Below are 23,786 nucleotides of genomic sequence, written 5' to 3' on the forward strand. Positions count from 1 at the left end.
GGCAGTGGTGACTGGAGAAGGAGGTCATGTGACCCCAAAGCCACATGCTGTGCTGCTGGCTTTGATGAAGACAAGGAATGCAGCCCCAGCAGCGGGGAAGGCAGAAGGGGTTCTGCCCCCGCCTCTGCCAGGACCTGGAAACTGCTCCCACTGAGGCCAGCCCGGGACACTGACTTTGGAGCCTGCCCTCGGAACTCTAAGAGAAGAAACATGCATTCTCTTAAGCCACCCAGTCTATCAGACATGTGAAGACGGGGGTACACTAGCCAACGAGAAGTCAGCACAGAAAATGAAAAAGCTACCAGTCATCTTTTAGTGGGGCCTGCCACAGCCACGTCAGTCTGCCTCCTCCCGGAAGAATTCTGAGCTTGACAAAGCCAGGCACACGTGTGTGCACATGCGCAGACACGCGTGCACACACATGCATGCTGTCACACACACACACACATGCCTTAATGTACATGTGTGCATGAAGAGGCTCAGCTCCGGCCTCTCCTCTCAGGGACAGCTCTTCATGTCTGTTCTTCCTAAAGGAACCTCCTGGCTGGGACTCATTCCAGCCCCTCCCCCAAATGGCCTGTAGTTCCATCTAATGGAGACGCCCCGGTGTCTCCTGGAAGACTTCCCTGGAGGCCTGGGAAGAGTGTTAGCTAAGGGACTGAAGCCAAGAAGGCCCCAGCTGAAGGCATGTGAGGCTCAGGTGAGGAGAGAGAGGACTTAGCAGGTCCCCAGGGCCGTCACCTGGGATGTCACACAGCCTGGCCCTACTGGAGTGGAGGCAGTGTGGTCTACTAAACCCAGTGGTGCTGATAAGGAGGATCTGACCCTCCCACAGCCGCTGAGGCCAGGCATCAGCATACTGGCCTTAAAGACTGATCTACACCTATCGGTTCTTAGAGTTAAGGTCGTAACAGCAAGTCAAGAAATCTCGGCCTTTAGAGATGGACGTGACCTTAAAGTGTATGAAGTCTGACCTACTCAATTGGCAGGTGGGTGAAAAGGTGTCCCATTGGGTCCAGTGACTTCCTCCATCTCACACAGCTAGTTAGAGGCAGGGTCAGGAGACCAGCTGGATTTTCTGATCCCAGATCCACATTCCCACATCTGTTCCAGAAGACTACCTCATCCCTACTGGAAATCCATGAAGCACACAGCGTCTCTGGGTCTGGGAAGTGGAGTCCTGTTTGCCTGTTCATAGCTGTGCCCAGAGCCCCTGGAGGCCCTATCACTGTCCTCACCAGAGGAGTGGGACGATGTTGGCTCAGTCTGTCAGCCCTGCGGTGCAGAATTGCCAGAGTATGAAGAGCTGAGAAACAGATTCTCCCTCCCTTGTCCACAGCCTGAGAAGGCAGCGGCTCCCCAAGAGCCAAGCAGAGCTGGAGAGCTCAGAGCCCCCGTGCTGCATCGTGAGGAGTCAGGGCCGCGACCACACTGCCATCGCATCTCATCCCCAAAGTGAAGAGGAGAGGAAGGCCTCCAGGATTTAAATGTGCTGCTCAGGAAGAGGTGAGAAAGCTGACTGTACTTTTGGCAAGGTACTACTTTTTCAAACTCTGATTTTGTACCGCTTTTAGCAGAATGTTTCAAAGTAATAGATGCCAAACATTTGGAGTTGTGAAGAACCAGGAAAAAAATCACCCAGAATCCCACTAACCACGTTTTCTTCTGGTCTTTTATCTGTGAATTTTCCTTTTCCTCCCAAACTAAGATCATGCTCCGAAATTGAGGTAGGATCCTGCTTTCTCCCTGGCCCCACACACCTGACTTTACATGGTCAGCACTTCCTCCCAGTTACTGCCACCAAAAGGTGATGTGCAGAGACACGCCATGGACTACTTCACTGCTGCTTCAGTGTTGGGAGCCGAAGTCACCACCACCTTTTTCTGTTATAAATAACACTGAGATGAACATCTTTGTGAGTAAATCTTGGTCCTTATTTGGGATTATTTCTGTAACTTGAATCCTTTTAAAAGGTATTAAAGAACCAAAGATAAAACAGTTGAAATCTGCCAAAATGTGTTATTTGTAAATATACAGCACAAACTTCAATCGTGAGTTAAAGTAACCTGAAGTGGCTTTCTTCTTTAAGCCACTTTTTTTTTTTTTTTTTTTTTTTTGCGGTGCTAGGGATTGATCTCAGAACCTCACAAGTGATAGGCACTTTACAACTGAGCCGCATCCCCACACCATCTGTTTGATACTTTTAAACACCTGAACTCCAGAAATATGAAGGCATGCATTTGCTCTTTAATTCATAAATCGTGGTCCCTGCTTTCTCCCAGATGTGGTTTTAGAATCTAGAGAAAAGGGCAGAAGTGAACAAACAGAGAAAGTTCTAGAATCACAGTCAGAAGGGCCCTGGGCATTACCTGGCCTAACTTTGTTCTTCTGAACACAGAGGCCTGAGGAGGCTGGGGTCACCTTGCTCAAAGTCACACCCTTTAGAGGGGCCCTTTAGACCCCTCCCCAACTCCTCCCTGGACCAGAAGCTCAAAGGTCCCAGTCCCAACGCCATCTCTTCGTGCACCTGATGGTTACGCAGTGCAGCTCTCCCCAGTGCCTGAGAAGGCTTGGGTCAGGAGGAGCCCAGGAAAATGTTGTTACCTGCGCCACGTGACACCCACGTGGGGATTTTCTCTTCTTTTTTGAACTTCCAGTGACATTCCAAGTGTGGTCTTATAGTAGAAGGGCCACTTGAGAACCCTTCCATGAGAACCTAAACTCCAACGTGCTAAGGACTTGACTTTTCGCTCCATCCTTCCAGCCAGAAGTCACCTATTGAACACCCACGTTCTGCATCATGCTGAGGGGAAGAGGCAGAAGCGGAGTCTGAGAGGCTGCCCTGCCCCAGGCCTGCCTCTAGGCCCTCTGCAAGTGCTCCCCACTCGATCCTCTTAGCAACTGGATGAGACCAGCTACTATGGTCACCCCCATTTCACAGAGCGAGGCACTGAGGCACAGAAAGACCTGTTGCCACCATCCCACAGGGGAGGGTGCTCCAGGAGGCCAGGCTCAGTCCACCCTTTCCTCACCTGGCCAGGGAGGAGAGTGACAAGCTGTGACGGGGGCTAAGACCCTGGACGAGTCTCAGGGCACAGGGCAACAAGTGCACATAGGAGCCCCAGGAGGGCAGGGGTCTCCCCGCTGCACCTCTGGAACAGGCTCCCGGCCGCCGTCTGTGGAACAAGAAGACGCACGCAGGGTGCTGGCTGAGTGGTACTGGGTGTGAGGGAGTGTTGGGGTGGGGATCAGGAAGTCAGCAAGGTGCCCAGCTAGAGGAGCGGCCATGACCCGCCCAGAGCTGGCATCTCGTCCTTGGTTGGTGCAACGCTGCCGGATTGAACCCTGCCACGTGGCTCTCAGGGTTGCATTTTAGAAAGAGAGCCTGGGTGGGTGTGCAGGACAGTCCCATGCCTCTTCAAATAGCCCAGGGACAAGTGACGCCAGGGCAGGATGGAGGCAGGGCTGCGGCGGAGGAAGAGGATTCCAAGGCCTTCGAGAACCGCATGATCCATCGGGTGTGGGTGGTGAGAGGGGGTGGGGATGAGGATGTCACCTCTTTCTGGCGCAGGAGAAGTCAATTTGGTGGCAGTGATCTGGATGGGCGATGCATGTGAAGGAACAGGTTTTTGATGTAAAGATGGAAAAATGAGTCGGGTGTAAGTTCCCAGAGGATCATCCACACAGGCAGCAGGAAGTGTGGCTGGGAGCCCGGGAACGAGGTTAGGGCTGGAACACAGATCTGGAAGCCTCCGGTGGGGAAGAGGCCCGGAAGGGTTTGGACTAGACCAAGGATAAGGCTGAGAACAAAAGCCAGGAGGTACCTGGATGGGAGCTGGGGAGAGGCGGTCGGGGAGGAGGGCGGAGGACTGGGGGGAAGAGCAGAAGAACTGGGCGGGACAGCGAGGCCTGCAGGGTCACCTGCTGCAGCGAGGTCAGTGAGATGAGGACAGAGGGGTGGGGAAGGTCTCAGGAGGGCCACGGGAGTCTGTCAAGGAGGTGATGACACTGTGACACTGAGTGAGGACAACTTCCTCCGAAGATCGTCAGTCAAGTGCAGAGGACCCATGCGAGGTCCAGACTCCACCTGGAGACCCCTATTTAACTGCTCTGGGATGAGGCCTGAAGATTCTTAGCCAAGGCTACGACCTCGGGCAGGAAGCCTTTTTAATCTTCATTTTTGTAAGATGGAAAACCTTAGGCTGCTTCTAGAGTGAGGAAAAGGAGTGGGTGGGGAAGAGAGGAGCAAAGTCCAGGAGTGAGGGGCAGCTCTGGCAGCTGGTCCCAGCAGGTGGCAAGAGTACCCTGGAGGAGCAGGGAACACTGGGGAGGAGGCAGACTCGGCTGCAGGGGAAGGTGACCCGGAGGACCCATCCATTTGTGGGCAGGAAAGTCAGAGGTTTGAATTTATTGTTCTTTTTCTTTCTTTCTCTCTCTCTCTTTTTTTTTTTTTCCTTTCTGGTATTGGGAATTGAACCCACGAGTACTCTACCACTGAGTTACATCCCCAGCCCTTTTTATTTTTTAACTTTGATACGGGACCCCACTAAGTTGCCCAGGCTGACCTTGAACTTGTAATCCTCCTGCCTCAGCCTGGAATTACAGGTGTGTACCACTCACCTGGCTTAGAGGTTTGAACTTTTTATGGCTTCTAGAAGTGAGTTGGACTGAGGAGCATGGGGAGATGCGGTAAGGAAGCCTTTGTGTGGCAACCATTGGAGACCAGGGACATCTCTGGCCACCATGCTGACTGGAAGTAAGGGTTGTGCTGGGACTGAACTTGGGAGGAGTGTTTCTCTGGAACAGTTTCCAGTCCCTTCGGGAGGAGAGTCTGGCTGGAGTTTCTCAGGGCGGGTGTGGCAGGAGAGAAGGGGCTGGGAGACCTGGAGGGCCCTGCTGGCAGTGTGGCCACTGAGCCTATGGAAGTGAGACCAGAAGCACGAGGTGGAGGGGCAGACGCTGGGCTGGCAGAGGTGAGGACTGTGGTCAGGGAGGAGGGGTGAGACTCAGGCTGAGATTTGGGGTGCAAACCAGGGTCACAGCTACCGTGGCAGAGCTGACAGAAGATGCTAGAACCAGGCACTGAGTAGGAAGGGCTCCACGGCTCCCAGGAGTAGGATGGAATAAGGAAAGAGGCAGACAGGATTGACTGAGAGCCTCTGAGGAACTTGAACGCCATCCTTGCCCCACAGGCAGTAAGGAACCTTGGGAAGGTGCTTTAGTCAGCCTTCATCACTGTGACCAAACACCTGACAAGAACAACTCGGAGGAGGGAAAGTTTATTTGGGACTCACGGTTTCAGAGGTTTCAGTCAATAGGTGGCCAACTCCATTGCTCTGAGCCCAAGGTGAGGGAGAACATCATGGCGGGTGGGCCCAGTGGAGAAAAGCTCCTCAGCACATGGCAGCGTCAGGGAGCAGAGAGAGAGAGGAAGGGTCCACAGAGCAGATGCACTCTTCCAGGGCATGCCCCCAGTGACCATCTCCTTCAGCCACATTCTGCCTGCCTGCAGTCCTTTAAAAGTAGGGTGGACTAATTAGGTTACAGCTCTCACACCCCAATCATTTTATCTGCTGCACTATCACAGGAGCTTTGGGGGGACACCTCATATCTAAGCCATAACAGAAGGTGTTCATCAGGGAGTGACATGACCAAGACAAGTTTGGGGGGAGGTGAAGCTGGAAGTTCTTTTCAGTCTAGATTTTGTACAATCCGACCCTGAGAAAAACCAGGAGAGGGGTGACTGCTATGGTCACCAAGTTACCACACTGGGTGGGTAGAATATTACAGGCCAGTCTGACTTCACATGCCACGTGTAGGCTTAGCACAACGAAGATACAGACCACAGAGAGGCCAGCAGGTTAGCCCCTTCATACTCAGCAAGAAACAAACCCAGCCAGCATTCTAGAAAATGAATGTATACATTTTTTAAAAATTCAAATCATATCATAAATCCAAGAGAAGAGCTCATTCTTTGAGTAAATACTGTGATGAAAGACAATCTTTTTGAAACACAAGTCACCAAGACCCATTTTTTTTAAAAATTAGTTTCATCAGTAGTCAGCTTTCCCTTACTGTGACAAAATACCAGAAATAGTCAACTCTGAGGGAAAGGTTTATGTGGGCGCATGGCCACTCAGCCCTGGTACTCTAGGGCTGTGGTGGCACAGTACGTCATGGTGGGAGTATATGGCAGAGGAGCTGCTCACCTCATGGTGGCCAGGAATCAAAGAGAGACAGGAGGAAGCCAGGGTCTCAGTATCTCCTTCAAGGGCACACTCCAAATGACCTAACTACTGTCCACGAGGCCCCACCTCGTAAATGTCGCACCACTTCCCAACAGCAGCATGGCTGAAGACCAAGCCTCCAACACATGGGCCTATAGGGGACATTCAAGACCCAGCTGTAACAAGAGGGTTTCCAGCCATGTCACTTTCTTAAAGTGGGACACTCCACAAATGCCCCTCTGGGTCTAAGGAGATATGAAGCCCCAATTCTCACCCGCAATGAACTTGTCAACTGGCACAACTGCTTTAGAAGACAGCAGAGCGTCATCAAGCAGAGCTGAAACACGCATACAACCCTTGGTCCCAGTTCTCTTGTGGGGTTTATCCTGGGAACATACTGGCTTATAACAGCAAGCAACCTCAATCTTCCTCTGTAGGAGGTTGGTAGAACATTGTGTGTATGTGTCTTTAAAAGAATGTGACAGACATTTAAAAAAAATTAGAAATCCCATGAAGAGAAAAAGAAAAGGTGCTTAAGATGCTAAAAACGAAAAAAAAAAAAAAAAAAAAAAAAAAAAAAAAAAAAGCAAGCAAGAAAAAAAACCTTGCAAAAATAGGGTGGTGTGTGTGCATAGAAAAATTTGAAAGACCACACAAGACACTGGCCCTGGAGAAACAGGAGTGAGGTCTTGGCCAGCAGAAAGCCCTTTGGTGTGGGTTGAATTCTACTGTGAGCCTGTATTGTTTCTCAACTGGAAAAAGAAGATAAAAGAAAAAAACTCTGGTCTCTCTCTTAGGAATGTTGAGAGATGTTTGATGGGGTGGGCAGGGGCACAGTCCTGGGGCATCCGCAGAACTCAGCCATTCCAGTGGGATTTTACACGACACGACTGGCTTTTATCTGTCTAATTATTGTTATAACAAAAGTAGTATGTGGTCAGTAAAGGAAATCTGGGGGAGTAGAGGAAGAAAACTTTGCTCCCAGGTATGCTACCTAATTCTACGTCCCCACGGCATTTTTCTGGTATAATTTTTTTTCCATAGTTGGAATCATAATGTATCCCTAATCAGTTTCCTGGTTCTTTTTCACTTTACATTGCATTAAAAATATTTTCCTGTGTCTTTTTCAATCTTAACGAAAGGCAGTTTTTTAGAGGCTATGGTTCTGTCTTATCCAGTTCCTTCTGAAATTGATGCTAATTCTTGTCACAGTCAAGGCTGATGGATTTTCCATCTTCTTCAAAGGGCAGAGCTGCTCACTGCCAGGCCTTCGGTATTCACAGATGCCCTCGAGCACAATTGTGGACTCCATGGGCCCTTGACCCCCTTGGAAAATCGCCTGGGTTTCTGCTGGACTTTCCTTGGAAAGTGACCCACGGGTCTGGAATTCTTTCATGAATGGAGGACAGAGTTTAAGTCGCCCCCTAGTGGCTGGAACCGCAGTCTCGGAGCCTGACCCAGGGTCCTGGCTGCTGTTAAAGAGCACATTTAGAGAAGGTAGTCTTCCTTCCTCACATCAGGGCTGTGACATCTGAGCTGGCTGCCTGCTGGAGCCCACGAAGGCTCTGTCCTACAGGTTCTTGTCAGGTGGGCCACCTCCCTCATCCTGAGCACCCACCCACCCAGTGCCAGGCATAATCTCACATCCTTCAACACAGATGTCATCACTCATTCTCGACACACAGCCTGAAATCAGATGTTAAATACTAGGGCGAAGCTGGGATTCAGATCCTGGTCTTGCTCCTGGGAGTGTAATTCAGGGTCTGATTTGTAGCTCTGAAATACAGTTCTCAGAGATGCAGGGGGAATGGAGACCTCACCTTCCCATCCTCAGGCTGCAGCATGCCCCAGGAAGCCAGCAGCCAAGAGCCCATGGGAAAACCAGCCCAATGTTCCACAGACGGTTAAAACTCGCTCTGCACGTCTGCAGGAGCCTTGGTGGGTTCAGAGAGGCCCGCTCTGGAGGGGCCGGTACAAATGTGGACCTGGACGTGGAACGGGAAGGCGGGCAGAGCCAGGAGACCTGACGGAACTCAGGAAGCAACTGGGAGGGAACGCTGGGAAGAGGTGCTGCTGGAGGAGGGACAGAAAGCGGGCTGGATGGAGAGAGAGGTGTGATGAGAGAGAGAAAAGACAGATGGGGAAAGCTGGGGTGGGGGCAGAGAGAGGGAGCTGCAGTGGGAATCCTCCCCTCCTGGCTGACCATCAGGAGTGAGGTGACCAGCTCTGCAGGACTCCTCCAGCAGGTCAGTCGACTTCACCCCTCATAAGTGTCCCAGCCCTTGACTTGGGGGGGGCAACAGGGCAGGGGAGAGTTGGGCATCCACTCCTGTCTCTGACCGGTCTTCCCCAATGGTCCTCCTGATGGCAGTAAGCAGGAGCCTGGGTGGTGCTCCCTGCCCTGGGCTCCCAGCTGGGAACAGAATCCCGATCACAGGAGGCTCCCTGGGAGCGGTCCTCCTTCCTCTTCAACAGCACAGGATGCCTTCTATCAGGTCCAGGGCACGGGACCCCCGTCAGTGAGCAGCTGCTCAACGTCACAGTCTAGTATTCGCTCCTCTCTAGCTGGGGTTCTCCAGAACCAAAAGGAGGTTCCTACAGAACCACACGTGACTTGCCGAAGGGGTGTGTTCTGAGCACTGTGGCGTCAGGCAACTTTGTCATAGTGCAAATGTCACAGGATGAACCCACACGGACCTAGATATTTTAGTCCCCTGCACACCTAGGCTCTGTGGTCTAGCCTGTGGCTGTCAAGGCCACGAGGAACGCAACAACACAGACTGAATCCAGTACAGGAGAAAACGACACTGTCTAGAGACGCAGCCAACACACCATGTGTGAGGCTGCAGCTAGCACGACACAGCAAGTTGCTTTATAGGAAATTTTATCATAAGTGGAATAATAATAAAATGCACAACATAGACACCTGAGCCTCTACAGTCGTTTTCAGTCATTATTCAGTATTCTACCCTATATATATTGCATTGCTCTGCTTCTACGGGGTGGGCAGCGCAGCAGATTCCCACCAGCGTTCATAGTGCATGCCCTGTGATGAGAGGGCAGCTCCAACGTCAGCAGGCAGTAAATGCACGCCTGTGAGACCACTGTCATACACGAGAGCTCCAGGGCCTTCAAGCACACTGGTGTCCTACAGTCCTGGACCTCCCAGCTCTCTTCCAAGATGCCCTCCTGAATTGCCATGCCAGAGAAGCACTGTTGGGAGACAAAAGACCTTTTCAGAGTTTGCTCATTGTTGATAATGCTCCCGCACAGCCTCCTCGTGTTGATGAGCCTCATCCCCAGATCCAAGTGGTGTTTCTTCCTCCAAACTCCATCTCTTTGATCCCACCAATGGCTCAAGGAGTCACAGAAGCTTTTAAGGCCGTTGCTGCAACTAAGGCTCTGACACAATTCTAGAAGGACTGTGTCCATGACTTCACCAAGAACCTTGCCGGGGATGCCACCAGGGAGGGTGCAGATGGCACCTGGAAGAAGACACTCAAGAGGCTCCGCCATGACTCCAAAGGATTTTCCAAGCTGAAAAATGCAAAACTCAGCAGTAGGTCTGGGACCGAGATGGAGCAAGTTCACCCTGGGTGTGACTGAGGATGACATCTGGAGCTTCCAGAGGTGGCTTCTGAGGAAGGGACCAGTGAGAAGTCGGAACTGGAGCAGGAACACACTGAAGAAGAGCGAGGGATGAGGAAACCGTAGGCACAGAAGCCCCCGGGAGGAGTCACAGTGAAGGGTCAGCAGAAGCCTTGGCAGACCCCAACAAGCTCCTAAAAAGGCTTTAAGTCGTGAGGAAGGTTCACGGCCCAGCATCTGCCTGCAAGCAAACTCACAATGAAAAACTAAAATCTACCAAGGACTTATTTCTGAAAACAGATGCCTCCTCAGGAAGACCCTTCAGTGGGTCCCTCGGGGATTGCAGGCGAGACCTTGCTGTCACAGGAGAGTTGGCTCAGGGTGTGTCAGTGCCCTGAAGATCCCCCAGAGGGACAGGATGCAGAGGTGGAAGACAGTGACGTTGACCATCCTAGCCTGCGTGGGTGGGCCTAGGCTAATGTGTGTGTTTGTGTCTTTGTTTTTAACAATGGCAACAACAAAGTTTCGAAGGCAAAAAAAAAAAAAAAAAAAAAAAAAAAAAAATTAGCTAAAAACATTTTAAAATAGAAAAGAGATTATTGAAGAAGTATATAAAGGTTTTTTCCTACATCTGTACAGTGTTTTTTTAAGTTGTTATTACAACACTCAAAATAAGAACATTTTAAAAGTTTACAAAGAAAAAAGGTTATATAAGATAAGGTTTGTTTTTCTTGCTAAAGAAAGAAAAATTGTTAACTCAACCTAGTGTAGCTTATGCGACGGTGCTCCCAAAGTCTACCACAGCACATAGTGTGGCTTGTGGGACAATGCTCCCAAAGTCTACCACAGCACATAGTGTGGCTTGTGGGACAGTGCTTCCAAAGTCTACCACAGCACAGTGAGGTCTGGGCCTTCACATTCACTCACCGCTCGCCCACCCAGAGCACTGCTGGGCCCGCAGCTGCCTTCATGCTAAGTGCCCTCCATTTTTGCCTTTTTCTATCCTATCTGTGCTGTACCTGTCCTGTGTTTAGGAATGTTTACGCAGACAAATGTCACTGGGTCACATTTGCCTACCGTCAGCACAGTAGCATGCTGTTCAGGCTTGCAGCCTTGGAGTGCTAGGCTGTACCACGTGGCACAGGTGGCAGTAGGTGACATCCTCTGGCCAGTGTAAGTCCACCTTGTGACGTTCACACAATGACAACATAGCCTAACAACACACTTCTCAAAGCAGAGCCCTGATGTTGACCAATGTGTGCCCGAACCTACACAAAATAGATGCGAACCTAGGTCTCTAGCTATAGTATATGTTAGACAGATAGTGTGTTAGTCAGCTCTGCACTGCTGTGAACAGAGTACCTGACAAGAGCAACTTAGAGGAGGAAAAGCTTATTTTGGATTCAAAGTTTCAGAGGTTCAGTCTATGGTAGACTGACTCCATTGCTCTGGGCCTAAGGCGAGGCAGAACATCATGGCAGAAGGGCATGGTGGAGGATCACTGCTCAGCTCATGGCAACCAAGAAGCAGAGAGAGAGTGGGATGAATCAAGGACAAAACAAATAATTCCTTCATTCAAAGATTTAAAATAAAATAAAATAAAATAAATACATTCAAATATTATATATACAAATAAATATAATTCCCAAGGCACACCCCCAGTGACCCATTTCCTGAGCCATACCCCCCTGCCTGTAGTTACCACCCAGTAATCCATTCAAATTATTAATCCATCAAATGGATTAATCCACAGATTAGATTTCAGTTCTCAAATCTAGTCATTTCACCTCCCATGTTAATACAGGAGCTTTGCAGGGACACCTCATATCAAAACCATAATAGATAGTCAGCTAGATAGTGTAAATGTATTTTAAGAAATTGGTTCATGTGCTTGTGGAGGCTGGCAAGCCCCAAATCAGCAAAGCAGGCAGGCTGGACACCCAGCAATGTTGGATACTACGGGTGAGTCTGAGGGCAACCCAGCAAGCTCCCTCTTGAAAGTCAGTCTTTTTCAGTTAATTTCTTCAACTAATTGGATAAGGCCAACCTGCAACATGGAAGAAGGGTATCACTTTACTCAAAGTCTACTGATTTGAATGTTAATCTTATCTTTGAAAAATGCCTTCAGAGACATCCAGAAGAGCATTTGACCAAACATCTGGGTACTGTGGCCCAGCCAAGTCGATAGTCCCCTGCACAGCTCTTTGCTACCAGGGGTGGAGTGAGCCCTGGGAGACTCCTGTCAATCAGGCCCAGGCTGGAGGGGAGTGAGGAGGCCTGGGCACCACAGGGGCTTCAGTGAACACAGGAGGGGGAGGGAAGCATGAAGTTTGCCACTTAGGTATGTTGTCCAGTCACAGGTGGAATGACTTCTGCCTCCCCGCTGTCCCCATCGTCCTGTCCCTATGGCGGGGACTTCATGGCCCCTCTCCTGGTTTGACCCCTTCTCATGCCCTGAAACCTATTCTGTTTCTTATCCATGATAGAAGGTTGGCAAGTAGGTTGACAGTGTCCCCATGGTACCTCTCTCCTAGCCTGCCTTGGCCTGTTCTGGGCTCAAAGGCAGCCTCTAGCTTGTTCCCTTGACCTGCTCACATGAGGTTTCAAACGCAGAATCTGGGATACCTTGGTGCCTGCCATGGGGGCTCCTCTTCAACGCAGCACTGTCTATTCTTCCAGAGCTTCCAGAACTTACTGAGTGCCCATGAGCAGGAGCCTACAGACCACCCTGACACTGGGCACTGAGCTGACTTACCAGAAAATGCCCAAGTCTTCTTCTAGTGCCAGGGACTGGCCAGGGCTGGTGATGCCATTGGGTGGGGTCCCCCAGGCTGGCCATGGGCCCGCATGAGTCCGAACCTCACTTATCTCCCTCTGCTGCTTTCCAGACCTCTGTCACACATGTGGGTTGGCCAGATGCCCCAAGAAGCACAGTCTCACCCCCACAAAATCATTCTGGGGCCTTACAGCTGGATGTGGCTCCCAGAAACAGCAGACCAACCCTGAGCACCAAGGTGAAAGGTGGCAGGTGTTCTTTGCCCTCTGTGCCCTGCCAACAGCACCTGAGATGTCACTCCACTGCCCTGGAGGCTCCTGTCCAGGCATGAGGCAGTCTTCTCCTCCAGCTGTTTTTGGAAACATTGCTACACAACACCTGCAGGCACCTCCAGTCAGCGTCACCTCCCACCTCACATCCCACCGGGTGCAGCTGAACATTCCTGGAGGAAGGGGCTGCAGTCATCGTGGAAAGGGGTCACCACACAGGAATGTGGCAATCGTGACATTCATGCATCCCTGACTTTTAAGGCCCATTCCATCTTTACTTCAAACAGTCAAGAGAATGTAGCTGGAAGATTTCCTTTTCTATGTTGATGCTATAAAATTCAGAACCGTAAATTTAACACTATAAGAAAATGAGTTACAACTAACATTTTCTTGCCTGCTCTGGGTAAGACATGAAGTAGGGTCACTGACAAACGGTTGAATGACCTCAGAGGGGAGCACCAGGAGCTGTATTTATGGGTGGCACAATCAAAGGAGCAGTGACACCAGAAATGACGTAACCAGCAGCAAGTCCACGGTGCTGGGGAAGCACAGAGGCTGGAGAGCTCTGTGGGCTCTGCAGAGCTGCCGCCTTAACCCGCGGGAGACACGAGCCCAGCCAGGAGGTGCTCGTGACAGTAAAACCAGAGGAGCTGACTCCTGGACCCAAACAGGAGTACAGAGCCAGGACATCATGAAGGCCCTCCATGTGCACCAGCTGGAATTGAACATAGTGTGATTAGCTCCTCTCTGGCCATTAATTTCAATCTTGATTGACAAATAATTATGGTCCCAGGAAGTTTATAACACCTTTCATTAAACTCTTTGTATGCCAAAAATATTTCCCCAGATTCCACCAACCATAAGGAGCACTCTGATCTAGAAATTGGGGTTGTCTGAATCTGAGGGCTGAAGCCAGGGGGTCAAGGAAGCTGACCATGTTAGATGGCTCGGGCAATTGGGTGGGAAAGGAAGTGAAGAAGGGATGGGCCTTAAAAATTAGGAAAGCATAAGTGTCACCTGTGTGTCACCTGTGCATCGTGTGTGTCATGTATGTGTCATGCATGCATCTGCTGATCTGGCTGAGTTGAAAGGCAAAGATAGTGGGATGAAAGAGTGAGGGGCAGGGCAGGAAGCCGGGGCGTGGAGGGAAGTCATCCGCACGCAGTACTGCCTTGGGTGTGGTGGGGGTCTCTAGGGATGAGCCAGGCAAGGCACAAGGGGTCAAGACTGCAGATGGGGCCTCCTGCTGGACCCCAGAGGTTGTGGGAGTCATCAGGGAAGTGAGGGGTGTGTGCAAGAACACGTAAGGGGCACTTCGAATAAGCAGAAATTTCCTAGGAGAGAGTGATGAGGTGTGGGGTAGAAATGGCGTAGGGGAAGGAGAGTCGTCCATGAGGGCCACTAAAGAGCCAGAGGCACAGGGCCAAGCTGGCAGGGGACAGCCAGAGTCTCCGGCCTTCAGCCTCTCCTGTCGTGGTGGGCTGCAGGCGGAGGCTCTGGGCGCATAGTCTGGAACAACCACAGCACAGCTGGCAGCAGGCCCGGCTCAGGAGCTCCTTCCAGAGCTGAGCCCCTCAAGTTAGAGAAGAGGCCCTCCTCTAGCCTCAGTGCCGGGAGCCTGCCTGGCTCAGGCCCCAGGAAAGGGTCTATTGTCATGTCCAAGGGACAAGACCTGGGTGGGGGAAGAGTCACAATTTGTGCAATAGCCCCTTCACCCTTGATGAGCCTGAGCCAAGGACTGAAACTCAGCTCTGGGCTCCAGGGAAGGCGTCCACCTCAGAGCCCTCGAAAACCTACAGGTACTGAAGGGTGGCCCCACAGAGGCCCCACAGAGGCAGCTCCCGTGTGGCTATGCCCATCAGCAGAGGATGTGCAGTCTGATGGGCCACCCTGGATTCTGCTGTGATGCCAGAATCAGGAAAGGACATCATCTTTGGCCAAGTGGCCAGCCAGCCCTGTGGGGATGTGAGGGTCCCGTCTCTGAGAAGCTCAGAGGGGAAATCCAGCCTGTACTGGACCCATAGACAGTCCACACCCTGACCCTCCATACTCCCCGTGTGTCTTCACGCCAGGTACAAGCACAGAGCAGCACTGCCCACAGACAGCAGGTCACCTCCAGGGACCAAGGGTAACACGCCTGCCCCTGGACCCTCAGAGTCCTCAGCTGTGGCAGGCGACATTCTCCCAGGACCCAGATATAGGTGAGTCTCAAGTGGGCAGAGGCAGGGTTTGACTCTCCCTACCCCTCCGTTTTGCTCTCTTTTGGGGGCAGCCTCAGTCCAAGTCCAGAAACTCCGCCCATTGGGTACATTGGGGAGGGGGTGAGCAGGGAGTTGAAAAGAGGGTTGACCAGGAGGTCCCGGATCTGGCCAGGGCATGACCATCCCACACGGGCTACAGCACACATGGCTGCTGCATTGGCCTGCCCTCAGCCACTATGCCACACTTCTCTAGAAGCCAGCCAGGGATGCCCTGAGGCTGAAGGAACTGCTACGTCCCCCAGGCGGGACTTTGGCTAATTCTGGATGCTTCTGGAAGCTGAGACCCATTACAGGGAAAGACAAGGGCCAGAGAGGGAGAAGAAGGGGCCAGAGACAATGGCTAGGCCGGGTGCAAAGGTGGCCCATGGGGCCTCTCTCTCTCCCTCCCTCTCTCTCTCTCTCTCTCTCTGTCGGTTTCTGTAATGAGGAAGTTCTCTGCAGCTCAGTTTCCTTTCTCTCACTGAGTACTTGAAACAGGAAGTCAGTCAGTTAAGCTGGTGGCAGCAGCAGAGGCGACTGAGAGGGGACGGTGGCAGGACTCGGCACAGGGCCCTCAGTTGCCCTCAGTGGTGTGTTGGTCCTGGGGGTGGCAGCCAGCCCAGCTCAGGAGGCCCACACCACCATGGTGCCCGCCTGGAACCATGGCAACATCACCCGCTCCAAGGCGGAGGAGCTGCTCTCCAGGGCGGGCAAGGACGGGAGCTTCCTCGTGCGTGCCAGCGAGTCCATCCCCCGGGCCTTTGCACTCTGTGTACTGTGAGTATGCCACCCTCTGTGTCACCCTCCTCCCAGGTCCCTGGCCAGCAAAGAGACCCAAGGGGCGGCTTGGGAGGGCAAAGCTAGCTGGGGCTCAGCGAGGGGGCCAGCTCGGATGGCCGTCTGGCATCGCAGGACCAAGGGGCCTGGCTTGCATGCTGCCACCCACTTTGTCGGGTGGTCCAGCTGAGGCCCACCTGAGCCCTGGCCTGGGAGTTCAGGGAGCTGGCCTTGGGGCAAGTTTGGCAGTGCAGGAACTCACGGAGCCACTCTGGGCCGGGTCCCGAGGCTCGGCTGCCCTGAACTGTGGCGCGGGGACTTCCTCAGGCTCTATAGGCAGGAGAAAGGGGTCTGGGCTCCGTGGTGGTGGGCATCAGACAGCGACTCTCCAGCTAGATGGCAGTCAAAGATGCCCAGCTCAGAAGCCCTTCTGCACCCAGGTGGTGGGTCTAAAGTGAGTCACCCTCTGGGGAGCGAGAGTCTGGGGTGGACAGCAATTACCTTCTGTCCCCAAGAGCAGAGGAGCTCACCCTTATCCCAGCAAATCGCTCTTCCCACATGGATCCTCTCTTCCTCCCTGGCACTCAGCTGCGTCTCCGCCCTTTTGCCCCCCCATCAGCTCACCATGCCCCTGCCCCACTGCTGTCTGGCTTGTGCTGTTGCTGAATGTACCAGTTGTCCTGACAACAGAGCAACCAGCCACTTGCTGAAAGTTCCTTCTTAACAACCCCTTCTTGCCTGAGGTCCAAGGGAGGCCCTAGCCCCTGTAGCCCTGGGGTCTAACCATGTCCCCTCTTGGGCCACAGGCAGTGCCAGGGTGCAGTCAGGAAGGGTATATCCACCCAAATGCTTCAGGTAGTGTCCCTGGGATGGCAGGAAGGCCCCCTGAAGCAGCTAGGGCCTGCCCGCCTCCAGACAGGGGGAAGTGGGTGACTGACCACAGACTGGTTCTGAGCCCTGACTCATGCGGGGACCTGCTGTGCTCAGCGTTTACTGGCTGGTTTCATCCTTAAGACAATTGAGGTCAGGCGCTGTACCCTGCAGATGGGGAAACTGAGGCTTGGGCAGGTTAAGTGAGTGGTGACAGTCAGAGCCAAGGTCATCTACAGCCAGAGGCCACAACCAGACTCTGCAGCCCACCTGCTCCTGCTCCCAGCTGGACATGAGACCAGCACAGGCTCACGGCATCTTGTCCTGGCAGCAGCAGTCAGCTGTGCACCTCTGAAGGCCAACTGCCCACGCCCGACCCCCACGCTTAAGGAGGATTGCAGAGGCCAGGACCTCAGATGTCCCTATGGGGACTCGCCAATGAAGGGGCCTTAGAAAAGACACAAGTCAGCCTGACTCCGTGGGCCCTTGGCCAAAGGTGACGGTTAGGTGTTGGCTATGTCCCGGCCTCCAGGGTCCACCTTGTTTTGCTTCACGTTAGTCCTGTGACCCCAGCCCTGAAGTGTGCTAACTCCAGGTTACAGAGGTGGAACCTCAGTCTCTCTGACTCCAAGCTGTGAGTAACTTAAAGTCTAGGGTCACAGCGAGCAGATTCAGAGCCTGAGAGGCCTTGGAGAACCTCCAGGCGGTGGGCCCCTGATCACGGGGCAGACCTTGCTCAGAGAGGTTGAGGCCTTCATTCACAGCCACCACGCTGGCCTGGGTCCTGTGGTCCTTCCTCCACTTCTCCTTCCTGCCGTGTCTGCATGACTCCCTCAGAGTCAAGGACCCAAGCAGAGGTGCCCCTGAAGGAGCTGCTCATGGTGCACCCTAAGGACACCACCACCCTATTAACCCAAGTCTGGACAGCTCCTTAGTCTCCCAGGCCCTTATCCCAAGCTTGGGGCTCCTCTTTCTCCTCTGCTCTGTTAACAGAGGAAGCCACTCTTCCTGAGGAGCGGGGCACCACTGTAGGCTGTGGGAACCACAGGCCAGCAAGTCTTCCAAACCCTGAGAAACCTTGTAGGGCTGTCACCCTTGATTTTGTTAATTAAGGAAACTCGAGAGTCGGGCATAGTGGCACAGGCCTGTAATCCCAGCGGTGTGGGAGGCTGAGGCAGGAGGATCACAAATTCAAGACCAACCTCAGCAACTAAGCAAGGCACTAAGGACTTAGCAAGACTCTTTCAAAATAAAACATTAAAAAAAAGGGCTAGGGAGTGATAGTAGTCAAATTATACTGTTATATTTTGTGCATGTATGAATATGTAACAAAAAATTCCATCAATATGCACTAATTTTTAAAATGTGGGGTCGGGGGAAGAGGGGATCTGGGGATGTGGCTCAGTGGTTAAGTGACCCTGAGTTCAATCCCTGGCAAAAATAAAAAATAAATAAATAGATTTGAAAACTAAATTAACTAAATGACAACTATCATCCTCCACCACCTCAGTTTATGACATAAAGCATCTTTAAGCATCAAAAAGGCAGGAAGGACATACTCCTTAAAAATTTTTTTTTAAAATTTAGGCCAGTCCTTTTAAAGCAGAGACTTAACTTCCTGAAAGACAAACTATATCCTTCCTTCTCCCTGTTCCCTGTGCATTGTGGAAGCCTGGTCCCACATGATCCTGGCCCCTAACCAATGACAGGGACTTTGACCAGGCAGCAGCCACAGGGCAGAGATGGGGTACAGGGCAGCTGGGCTTTCCTTGGTTCCAGAAGTAATGGTCTTTGCACCCAGTCTTCTTCCCTGCAGCCAGCCAGGCTGTGGGGACCCAGGTCATGCAGCCATGGCCAGGGCCTTTTAACTACCCTGCTTTCAAAGTGGTCCATAACCAGGCACAGTGGTACACGCCTGTAATCCCAGTGACTCGGAAGCCTGAGGCAGGAGTGTCCCACAGTCGAGGCCAGCCCTAGGAACTTATTGGGACCCTGTCTCAAGATCTAAAAAAAAGAAAATGGTGAGCCAGAATAGCAGAAGGAAGCCACAGAGACTCACTCTTTTGCTCTGGAAATACCTACGTTGAGAAGGACCCCAGGGCCATCGCCAGGGCACCCAGACCTCTTCCTGCCTGGGCCCCAGCAAGCTTCATCCCTGGTCTCCTCTGGTGAGTGAGGGGACAGCAGTAGGGCCTCTGCCTGCTGGGTTAAGTGTATTTAGGGTTCCAGGTACTCAGTGCAGCCTTGCGGGAAGAGGTCTTCATGCTTAGGAGAGAGGGTGGGATTTGACCAAGATGGAACTTAGGGATGGGGGAGACACCAAAAGATTAGATGGCAGTTCAGTGCCATGCCTGTGGCTTAGGGGCACACATTCACCCGATGTCCTTTATTTCCTTGAAAGATGTTATCCCTGTTACCTAACCGGGAGAAAAACAATGGTCTCCCCTCTGCTACTCAAAAAAGTCCTGCTTTAGTGGGAACCTGGTGTTGCTTCTTGGGTCACAGAGGACTGGCCTGGACAGACCCCAGCAGAGGTCCAGCTCTGCTGTCTTGTGAAAGGGGCTTGAGAGCGTGAGGGGCGGCAGGCTCCTCTAGGTGGGGCCTGTCCGCACTCAGATCCTCCCCACCGTCAACCCTGCTCCAGGGAATCTGGGGCCCTGGAGGGGAAGGGACATCTGCCCATCGTGGATGGAGGACTTTAAGAGGCCATCCCTGTTGTGTTTCTTTGCAATGTTGGGGCCAGCACACTTGTCAGGCACCTTCAGGGATGGGGTCCACGTAGAGCTGAACAATGGCCCAGTCTTGTCAGGGCAGATCAGCCCTTTCCAGAAGAGCAGCCAGGGCCCCAGAGTGAGCCCACGTTCAACCAGCTCAGTTGGCTACTGTCTACATGGAGCTGTCCATTTGGGCAGCACTCCCAAAGAACCACTCAGGAAAGAGTCGCCCTCCCTCTCGGGGAAGGAAAGGCGCCTGTCTGTATTTGGCTCTGAATGCAGTGCCTGCTCCAGCCAGCTGAGGCAGGGAAGCCCTTGGGGTTTCCCTCAGCACATGACCTTCCACAGGCCACTCAGGCATGACAACGGGGTCAGCTTCCTCCTGGGGACATACTACCAGATAACCCTGTACTTGGTGGCTTTGTCAGCACAGCAGGAAAGACAAAAGAGCACAGAAGGACATCCACCACCACAATGCTCCTTTTGCTCCTTTTTTCACAGTATTCCAAACAAGGGAAGGCCCCAAACGCGCCCTGCTAACGCGGAGCGAGGCCCCCTGTGTGCCACAGGAGACCGACAGAGGGCTTAGTGTGTGCCAGAGACCCTGTGGGCTCTTCCATGCATTAACGCATTTAACACCCACAGGGACCTTCAGAGGAGGTACTGCAATGCCCACCTACAGATGGGGGGACCGTGGACAGAGAGGTCCTGGACCTAGTGGCAGGGCCAGGACTTCCACCATGCTGTTCTGGGGAGAAAGGCAGAGGAGCCCACAGGTGGAGAGATGGGTGGGGCAAGGGGAGAGAAATGGCCTGGAGAGCCACAGAGAGGGGACATGAGGGGACGGAAGCGTCCAGTAGAGGCGCTGAGCCATGACGGTGGTGTGAGTGTGCTGCCCTCTCCCTCCCTCCAGCCCACTTCGAGCTCATCAATTACTTTTGTGCAATGCAGCAAGGTGCTGTTTTCCATATCTGGTCTGTGGAAAGAAAGGCTGGCTCAGAAGGAACCGAGCTGGCAGCCCCAGGGCTCCTGAAATCTGTTTACAAGAAAACAGGCCAGTGGGCTTTGTCTGCAAGAGGCTCTTCTGAGTTTTATTTCTGTGTGCAAAACCAGAAGGGGCACATACAAAGAAAGCCTGTGTATTCCTCTCAACTGCGTCACCCTGTGAAGTGGCTCAGAACAACCCTGGTACAATAGAGTCCCTCCAGGTGCTCTTGCCCGTGCCCAGCACCCCAGAGCAATCCGTCCAGGTGAGAGTAGGCACTGACTTTGGCGTGTTTTGCATATTGCCTGCCTGGTAGGTGAAATCACCTGTGCACAAACATCAGTTCGTCTTGCCTGAATGATTCCATCTCCCTGGGGCATGCAGCCCTGCATCATGATAACAGGTGGTCCTCCCAGCAATACCTCCCTGTCCCGAGACAGAGGGACAGGAGCTCTGTATTCCTCCCCAGTTCATGCCATGCTGTGCATCCTGAGGCTCTGGAATTGGCTAGATCTGATGCAACAGTATTTGCATAATTATATATATATATATATATTTTTTTTTTTTCAGTACTGGGAATTGAACCCAGGGGTCACTCAACCACTGAGGCACATCCCCAGTCCCTTTCTATATTTTATCTGGAGACAGGTTCACCAAGTTGCTTAGGGCCTCCCTAAATTGCTGAGGCTGGCTTTGAACTTGTGATCCTCATGCCTCAGCCTCAGGAGTCACTGGGATTATAGGCATTCCAATCCCTGGAAACAGCCGGTTTACTTTCTGCCTATCTGTAAGGATTTGCCTATTCTGGGCATTTTATATGCATGGAATTATATAATATGCGGCCTTTGGTTTATAATTATATAATATGCGGCCCACTCACGTAGCAAAACATTTTCAAGTTCCTCTTGCAGCATGACAGCCCCGTGGCTGACAATCCACTGCGCGATGCGCCACGTTTTATTTCTCCATTCCTCAATCAGGGAACATTTGGTTTGTTTCCACTTTTTGGCTATCGTGAATTGTGCTGGTATGAACACTTGCAAACAGGTTTTTGTGTGGATGTATGTTTACGTCAGTCTTGGGCAGCAACCGAGACTGGAGCTGCTGGGTCGTGTGGCGGTTTTGTGTTGAATGTTTTGAGGAGCTGCTGGACTGTTTTCCACAACTGCTCCTCTTGACATTCTCACAGGCCACCCGTGAGGGTTCCAGTTTCTCCACATCCTCTCCAGCACTTGTTATTATCTGTCCTTTTGGTTATCACATCTTAGTGGGCGTGAGGTGGCAAGTTATTGTGGTTTTAATTTGCATTTCCCTAATGATTAATGCTGCCCATCTTTTTAAGCTGATTGGCCATTTGTGTCTTATGTGGAGAAATGTCAATTCATAGTCTTTGCACCTTGAGGAATTGGGGTATTTGTCTTTCCGCTGTCCTTGTTGGGCTACTGAGAGGACAGAATGGGGTAACGTGGGCAACGTGTATAGCCTGCGGCCGGGACACAGCAGTCACCCTCTGAACACTTTGCATCTATAAAAATACCATTGGGCGTTATTTTTTATGAACTAAACATTGAGGAGTGTCCTCTCAGAAGCAGAGACGTATAGGATCCGTTTGTGAAGAGAGGTCCACAGCAGGAGAGAGAGGTGGCAGAGCCTCTCTTCTGGGACTTCCTGGAGGCCTCCGGGAGACTCTGAGCTGTCATGTGGGCCTCCTCAGAGGAAGCGCTCCGAGAGATTGAGGCAGGAAGAGGACTTGAGTGACGCACACCCCTAGCTGCTGGGGCCAGGGTGGAGTGCCTGGAAGCCTGAGGAGGGTGGACTCAGGCACGGGCCCAAGACAGAGCCCCCAGTGGACCAGGGGGAACAAAGACAAAGTCAAGGAGAAAGTCAGGTCATCTTAATACCAGAGGTTCTAGTTCCAGTTTAGGAGATGCAGGGGGTGCGGAAGTCCTACGGCCCTGAAGAAACTAGACAGAGCACAGAACGCTCCGTGAGAGAGGAACTTGGTGTGGACAGCAGCAGCAGGGCCCTGCCCCTTGGGAAAAGAGAGTTTAGCAGGTGGGGAGGTGGAGCCTGTGACAGGCATGGGCCCAATTCTCTGTGCTCTGAGCCAGCTCTACCATCTTGACAGCCTCCTCTGCTTGATGCATGCTCCCTACATCTCCACTAATTAACAAGCCATCATATTGGGCTGGGGAGATAGCTCAGTCGGTAGAGTGAGCACAAGGCCCTGGATTCGATCCCCAGCACCGCAAAAAAAAAAAAAAAAAGCCATCATATTAACAAATACCAGTTTGGGTGCAATTACCGGTTGTATACAACACCCAAAGGACCAGTTGGGCCAGTCAACCAGGACCCTGCTCTGCAGAGAAGAGCCTCTTCTGCCTGGTCCCTGAGCTGTTGGTGGCAATGTAGGAATAGATGGATCTTCTGATAAACAGTGCAGCATTCTTTTGAGCAAATTTAAAGCAGAAAAATCATCACCCATCACTAAGCAACTGACATAAACATTGTTAATTTGGTTAGCGTATCTTCTCATTCTCTTTCTCTCCATGTATGTATATTATCTCTATTTTTATGCATATGCAACATCTAGACATATCATTGTAGCCTGAGGTTTCTGACAGCATCAGCATTTTCCCACTGAGTTAGAATTTCTTCCTAAATATCACATTTGATGGATGTATAGAATTCTGTTACACAATGTGGCTTACTTTATGAAACAAAATCATGGAAGTTATCCTCAGTGTCTCACCGTTATAAACATGACAGTGATGAAGGTCTTTGTGAAATTATGCTATATACATTCTGGTTATAGAGTCCCAGGGATGGAATTACTACATTAAGGGATAGGAGCATTTTAAGATTTGTGTGTGTGCGCATGCACACACACGTGAGTTTTGTACTAGGATTTAAATCCAGGGGTGTTCCACCACTGAGCTTTTAAATCCCCAGTCTTTTAAATTTTTTATTTTAAGTCTGGGTCTCACTAAGTTTCCCAGGCTGATCTGCAACTTGCAATCCTCCTGCCTCAGCCTCCACAATAGCTGGGATTACAAGGGTGTGTCACTGCCTCTTGACAAATTGTTTTCTAGAAATTTTGTTCAATTTATGCTCCAGAAAGCAGTACAAGAGTGTCCACCTCATTCCAACATCCATATTTTCACTTTGAAAAACACTGCTAAGTTGTAGGGTGAAAGGTAGTGGATGTTCATTTGGATTCACACTCGACCGCAGTCATGTTGAGCCTGTTTGATAGGTTATTGACCTTCCTAATTCCTCTTTGGTGCATGATCTGTTCAATTCTCTTTGCCACTTTTTCTTCAGTCCACGTTGTGTACTT

At 51.7% G+C, this 23,786-nt stretch overlaps 2 protein-coding genes across 2 annotated transcripts in view; one reads left to right on the forward strand and one right to left on the reverse strand.

Annotated features, from left to right (window-relative positions):
- Nucleotides 1–23,786, reverse strand: part of NGEF (neuronal guanine nucleotide exchange factor) — a 218,919-nt gene that overhangs the window by 103,592 nt on the left and 91,541 nt on the right. The window lies entirely within an intron of this gene.
- INPP5D (inositol polyphosphate-5-phosphatase D) overlaps nucleotides 15,588–23,786 on the forward strand; it is a 107,564-nt gene continuing 99,365 nt past the window's right edge. Inside the window, exon 1 of the mRNA XM_079134831.1 lies at nucleotides 15,588–15,877. Coding sequence (XP_078990957.1) covers nucleotides 15,744–15,877 — 134 coding nt within the window. The 5' untranslated portion in view covers nucleotides 15,588–15,743. The remainder of the gene's footprint in view (nucleotides 15,878–23,786) is intronic.

This window comes from Sciurus vulgaris, assembly GCF_902686455.1.
Source record: "Sciurus vulgaris genome assembly, chromosome: 3".
NCBI classification, from domain to species: Eukaryota; Metazoa; Chordata; class Mammalia; order Rodentia; family Sciuridae; genus Sciurus; species Sciurus vulgaris.